Raw genomic sequence first — 7,000 nt, forward strand, 5'->3', positions numbered from 1 at the left:
ATTGTAGTCCTGAGTATGTGTCTCCGGTTTCACACTGACCGCTTGGAGAAGGGGAACATGGTGGGGGTGGTGGAAGGCGAGTAGGAGGGGGACAATTTGGAGGTGGCGGAGAAGAGGAGGGTTTCTTACAACAGCATTCACAACGAACATTTGCACCTGGGAGAAGAGGTGTGCAGTTTTGAATGCTGAACCAAAAGAATCAAAATAAGAAGAATCCCTCTGAGGTGATACCTACCTTCCTGGAAGGTGTAATAGAGCCAATGACACTGGTGTGATCAACAGATGCCGAAACCGAAACCAGGACAAGGTCGGAAACAAAAATAGAACAATGAGAAGGCATCTTGTTGCTGAATGAATTTAGTGAAGGTGATTGTGTACAAGGGTTTCTTTATACTATCAATTACCAAAAATAGAACAATGAGAAGGCATCTTGTTGCTGAAGGTGATTGTGTACAAGGGTTTCTTTATACTATCTGAGAACCGAAGTTCGTTTTCCAGTAACAAGTACCGGGTCGAGCGAAAATAAACAGCGTAACGATCTTATCTCCAGAGATGCGGCTAAATTTTTTACACCTGCTTCTTGCGGGCCTAGACACAACCCACCGATTGGTAGGAGTAATCCTTAACACATTGCATGTCATGTTGTGATGAACAGAGAGCGAGCACATCGCTCTAGTTGGTTTTTGCGTATTCACGACCGTTAGAGTAGCATATTCACTTTATCCCTGTCCAGAAAGCAGAGCAAGTCGGCCAACTGGTGGTTTTACAAGTTTGCATGCTTAGGATATGACCATCGTCTAAGTTGACCCTGATGACTGGCCCGTACACATGAACAAGAATCCATGTATGCGACTTACCACCCAGATGGACATGTCACCAGATACTGATGCAACGACGGTTTTAACGCTCAACATTGTTGAAGGGTCCGGTAATCTGGTCATTCCGGCCAAGGTCATTGCACAACCCAACGGCTCCATTAGACAGATAAGATTAGAGAATAGGAAAATCCAAGGAAAGAGGAGTAAAGATGCAGCACTTTGGAAACTGATCCAATTTTTTTAATTGCGTGATTCATTGAAGGCCGTAGATCTGGCCAACTGCATTTGTGTAGGTACGGTGGTAGTTGAGCCTGAAAAATTGTGCCGTATTCAATGCTGACTTCTTTTTTATGCATTTATAATTTGGCAAGGAGTCATGCAGCTAGCACCTTCACCGGTAAGATCTCATCCGAAACAAAGCTAGGGTTCTGCACTGGAAGTTAGGACTTAGGACCAGTTGAGACATTTTTTTAACCTCATTAAAGTTTCAAATTTCAACCATCAACTACCTGAGTCGTTTATTGCAAAGAGTTCTGAGCATGGAGTTGTTGTTATGTTAAAAGATTTCGAAATTTCGTCGGAGCAACAAAAATAAAAGGCATGAAGAAGACATGAATTCTGCAAGGACTTATTATTAAAGTCTTCAATCAAGGCTTTGACACAATTCCTACTAATTGAAACTTAACAATCACAGTTGATAAATAAAAGCTGCTTGATGGATCCCATCTCATCCAAGAATCATGATGATGATGATGGCCAACAGACAGTAAAGATAACGAAAACAAAGATAAGCTGCTTGTAGCTGCATGGTGATCCTAGAGACCTGGTAACATCCAAAAGGAAAACTAAGACAACTTTAGAACAGACTTTAGGACAGATTTTCCTCCACGACAGCAGCAGCTGCAACGCCTTACGAATTTAGATTCACCAATCGCGCACTTGTTCTCAATCACACGACCTCCTAGTTCCGAACAATCGTTGTTACACCAATTAGTACAATCGGCGCAATTTGAGCTTGGCATGGTAGTCTCGGTGACGTCGTCTCCAGTATCACACTTATCGCTGGAAGGAGGACTAGGACACGGTGGGGGTGGTGGAAGAGGAGCAGGAGGTGGGCATGGTGGGGGTGGTGGAGATTTTGGTTTTACACAACAGCATTCACAACGGACGTTTGTACTTGAAATCCATGTGCAGCTCGGGGTCAACGCCGAAGTGGTTCGCATCGAATCGCATGCACCGTAGCAATAAGGTGTGCAGAGAAAGCAATCTTGAGTTGGACCCCAGACCTGAGTCGTGTACACGTTGAGGTTAGTGTCACAGAAGTAGTTCTCTGTGGGAGTTCCGGTCAACTCTACTGCATAAACACAACAAAATTCAAGTTAGAAATCTGTTTTGATCGGTGAACAAGAAAACCAAAAGAAAGATCAAGTTATATATTTGCAACAAAATGGAAGTATGATGGATCGATCACTTTTACGGTGATGTACTCACCGGAAGGTATGATGGAGGCAACGGCACTTGATTGTTCCGCAGAGGTTGATACAAGAAGAATCGAAAGCAGGAGGAACACAACATTGCAAACAAAAATAGAAGAATAAGAAGCCATTTTGTTGCTGAACTGAAGAGATTTTAGTGATTGAGATATGGTACAGTGGCTAGGTTTATATAATGATTACCAGAGTCGACCTCATAAAAATAAGATTAAGAAAAAAAGTAGTGGCCAGAAAATGGTGCAGGTATATCCCTTTGGGAAGTGGTTCAAAATCTTGTATTGCGTGATTGAAGGCCCCAAATCTGGCCAATTTGATAGGAATTGAGCTGGGTTACTGTGCCGTACTAAATCCTGACTCGTTTATAACGTGGCATGTCGTCCTGTAACTATCACGTTCTCGGCATATCCGGGAAGATTCGATGTGAAAACAAGCTGATGTGATGTGCATTGGGGACTTGTTCTTTTTATCCTCAATGATTGAGAAGTGAGTCATGAGATTCACGTTCACCATTAAAGTTCCAACTTTCAACTACCATCTTAAACCTTGTCACTTGTTCAGTATCTCTATGATACTTATTCAAAACGGCCCCCCGCGAGGCAATAAAAACGTGGCTCAGCTCTGTTTAAGAAAAAAACGTGGCTCACTCAATGACTGGTTTTTGCATCATCGGCATCTAATTCAATAGACCGTGGATTTGGAATTTGTCATCCACATCCAACATCCAATGGACACGTGGATTGAATGCGGATGCGGACGATTTAATGAGTTTTTTATAATTAAATTTTAAACTAAAAAAACAAAATTAACGAAAATAATTTGAATAATGAGTGATCAGGGAACGAAAAAAAAAGAATATGACTTGATTTTACGTCTCAAGTTTAAGCCCTAAAAATTTGATGGAATAAAATGATGAAGAGATAAATCGACTATATGGTGGACTATTAATAATATATAATTAACATCATATTTTATTAAAAATTTATAAATATTTTAGATCTAACGGATGTGGTGTCCAACGGAATTTTAAGAATGCATCGGCATGCAATCCAGAACCCGTCAGATTCCAGAAATTGCATCTGCATCCAATCCACTAGTGAGCGGTCTGAACATCCATCCGTAAAAATATGGTTGGGCCAGATAGTAACCACGGATTTCGGGCCAAATTCTCACACCTACTTATGAAGCACACCTTTACCAAAAGCAACAAATCCATTCGTCCGCTTCACTGTTCTATCAACTACCCGTCTTAAGGCCAGCCCGACTCTTTCATCTTTTTTCCTTTTTCCGATTAAAACGAAACTTTGATTTATTTATATGGTGTTTGAATACCACTTCAGTAGTTACATTTTTATTTATGGAAGTAAAAAAGTCAGAAATTTGTTTGAGTAAATAATTTCGGGATGACTTCCTAAAGCCCAAAAGTTAATCTTTTGTGAAGCAAAATGTTTTTGTTTCTAACTACTACTTCTGACTTCTGTTTTTGGTATATAAACATGCTTTAAACGAAAATTTAGACATTCTCGAGTACATAAATGTCCGATAAAAACTTTACATCGTCAAAAGGCAGATTACGAGGTTCAAGAAAAACTGACACTGTTATTTGTGAAACAACTAAAAACTGACGGACATTGACTCAATAGGATACATGGAACTTCATATCCCTTGTAAGCTACATATTAGGATATTTTTTCTTGAAAATGGCATTACATTTATATTCCGCAACAGTAATTTGTTTTAAGCGCAATCTTTCGTACGATGAAAACCGAATTTCAATCCAAGTATGAACTAAGTTAGTGTTCGGGCAAGCATCCATGTGATTTATCCTTAAACCAAATTGTAGAATATATATTTTTCTAACACAAATGTAAAATTTATTTCACCCGCTTAGTGTTACAAAGACAACAAAACAGGGACGCTTTGTGAGTAAACCTAGACGAAGACTATCTAATGACGAAGCTTTGAAGTACAGACTTTATACCAACAATAAATTTTTAACTAGGTTGGCACCGAAGGCCCCGTATTTTCTCCAAATAGGATTTGGAAACTTGTTAAAGAATGGATATGCAGAGGAAAAGATTTTAGGCAAAATCCATTCAACTAATGGTCAAAGTCAAACACAATAAAAATAAGTAAATATTTTAATAATACCTCCTTTATCATCAATAACCTGGTCTTGCCTCTCAAGAATCATATTACTGCGATTTTCATCCAAAAATAACCTCATCTTTTAAAAATGCGATTAAAATAATTATATAGTTTTTGTCGAGTACTCTTCTCTGTGGTTACCAATGTTCATTTGTCTATTTCATAATCAGTAAGGATCCACACCTTTCTCACTTTTACTTACAATTATTTGTGATTTTAAAGCATATTTAACGAAATTTCATCTTATCGAGTGATCCTATTTTATTTTATTTTCAAGCATGCATATAATATAAAAGCAACTAAACTGTTATTATACGAGGGAATGTGATTCCCCTAGAATCTCATAATAGAATATGGTTAAGAAAATACGGATTCGCCCGGTCCCATATTGAGGTCAAGTAGTTTCCATCTTGGATATCGTCCGCCGCATAGTCCGCTAGACCATCTGCTACTTGGTTTTCTTCTCTGTAATTATGCTGAATAACACAACATGGAATTTGGAGCATCCGGTGTTTAATTTCTGCAACCATTTCTGATATATACCAATGGGCTTCTGTTGCCGTTTTAATAAATTGTGTGAGACTTTCCCTCAAATAACTCTTTAGAGCATCCTCTTTCCATGTCAGTTCTGGTTGCTAGTGTTGCTGCCCAAATTTCTGTTGTGAGCATTGTGGTTAATCCTAGAGGTTGAGCAAGAGCCATTATCGTTTGTGCATTCGAGTCCATGCAAATGAAACCTTCTCTCTCCATACCCGGATGGCCTCTAACAGCTCCATCAGTGTTGAATTTAATCCAATATGGTGTTGGGTTGTACCAACCTACTTGAATGGTTATGGTTGTTCTAGTTATGTTTGTAGCAGTCCCAGACGACGGTTCTCCCGGGAAAACTGGAGAGGGGATCGTTAGAGCCCATTCAAATTTTTGTTGTTGTGCCAAAGATCTTTCCATAATGTCTGCGAGAGTGGATGGTGCTTGATTGAACACGAGTTCATTTCTTGTCGTCCAAAATGACCATAATAGAAAACAACATGCTGTGGTAGAAGATGTATTGCCTCGAGTTTAGAGTATTTGTGAAATGGTTTTTTGGGGGTTACGGTAATTGATTGATTGTTACCTTAGAGTTAGTTTGTTGATATGCGGTTTGAAATGCTGGTCCAAGTGGATATTGCTATCGGGCAGTGAATAAGCATGTGTTCAGATGTTCCTGGTGCGGAGTTGCATCGGGGGAAAAGGTAGGTATTGAAAAGGTTGATGTGATGTAGCATACATAAGGTTGGTAGACCTTCATTGATAGCTTTCCACAAGAAAAGATGAATTTTTGGAGGACATGGTAAGGTTCATAAATATTTGGTTGTTGGAGGAGGTTTGTGTGTGAGAGGTTATCTTGTTGGATAAGACAGCTATACTTGGATGCAGTGGTGTATTTTCGGGGTGCTGACATTAGGAAGGTGGATGTTTATTATGTGTTAAGTGACATTAGGTTGGAGGTTGTTTAGCTGATTATGGCTCCAATTTTGAGAAAAAGGGTCAATTAATTCAGCTACATATTGCATATGGGAGCAGTGGGTAGGATCGAGATTTTGAAAGTGTGGTATCCAATTAGCTATGATAATGGTATCTAAACCATTTCCTATTTGATGAAATAAATGTTGTTTTTACCTACGGTACGAGAGACGTCATTTGTTTCCACTGCGGGCTGGCATTAGTAGGAACTGTGATCTTACCTTGGAATATTGGTTGATGTTTGAGGTACTTCTCGTTGAAAAGGCCAGTGCAGATGGAATGTGGCTTGACATGAATGTTCCATATCCGTTTCAAGAAAAGAGCTTTGTTGTGGTGACTTATCTTTCTGATTCGGAGTCTTCCCTCTGTTATCGGCTTGTGTAGTTTGTTCCATCCTATTGGATGAAACTTTCTCATAAAAGAATCATGTCCCAAAAAAGAAATCTTAGCAATCCGATCAATTTGTTTGTGTACTTGGGTAGGGAAAAGCTGGTTTTGCATAAGGTGATTGGATGTTAGTGTTATAGAAGTTTTAATAAGAACTAGCCTCCCTGCCTGGTTAAGGCATTTTGTCATCTATCCCTGAGCTTTACGAGCCAGTCGTTGGAGTAGAGGTTCGAAGATGTGTCGAGATTATCTTTCGTGTTTGAATTGAACTCCTAACTATATATGTGGAATTAATGTGGTTGGCATGTCGTAAAATTGTTTCAGAGAGTCTATGTTATTTTGTTGTAGCCTCAGATGGTGGTGATTGTTGATTTCGTTGTTGTTAGAGCACTGCTCGGTCAAACTCGCATGCGTTGTTATCTCAAGCATGTTTGTCAATGTTAGTGATCAAAATTATAAGTCTTGATTTCAAGTATATTTATATATTTATCGGAATATGACATAGTTTGTGCAGTTGAGCTTAGACTTCACGGCGTTTATCACTTGAAGACGAAGAACTACTAAGGAGAGCTTGTAGAACTTCATCGACAAAGGGTATGTGGAGAATTAAACTCATCTATCACTTGGAAAGTCTATTTTTCTACTCTATCTCCT

At 39.1% G+C, this 7,000-nt stretch overlaps 1 protein-coding gene across 1 annotated transcript; it reads right to left on the reverse strand.

Moving 5' to 3' along the window:
* Positions 1–1,424: 1,424 nt before the first annotated feature.
* On the reverse strand, positions 1,425–2,582 carry LOC113339299. The gene is made up of 2 exons (XM_026584596.1): positions 2,310–2,582; positions 1,425–2,172 (listed from the first exon to the last, which is right to left on the reverse strand). The coding sequence occupies exons 1-2, from the start codon at positions 2,422–2,424 to the stop codon at positions 1,664–1,666; spliced, it is 624 nt and encodes a 207-aa protein (XP_026440381.1). The 5' UTR covers positions 2,425–2,582; the 3' UTR covers positions 1,425–1,663.
* Between the last annotated feature and the right edge of the window lie 4,418 nt (positions 2,583–7,000).

The sequence above is a fragment of the Papaver somniferum genome, unplaced genomic scaffold (genome assembly GCF_003573695.1).
Source record: "Papaver somniferum cultivar HN1 unplaced genomic scaffold, ASM357369v1 unplaced-scaffold_21, whole genome shotgun sequence".
Taxonomy (NCBI): domain Eukaryota; kingdom Viridiplantae; phylum Streptophyta; class Magnoliopsida; order Ranunculales; family Papaveraceae; genus Papaver; species Papaver somniferum.

Coding starts and splice junctions, on each gene's coding strand:
- LOC113339299 (XM_026584596.1), bottom strand. CDS start 2,424: ATGGCTTCTTATTCTTCTATTTTTGTTTGCAATGTTGTGTTCCTCCTG. Junction 2,173..2,309: donor TGCCTCCATCATACCTTCCG/GTGAGTACATCA, acceptor GTGTTTATGCAG/TAGAGTTGACCGGAACTCCC.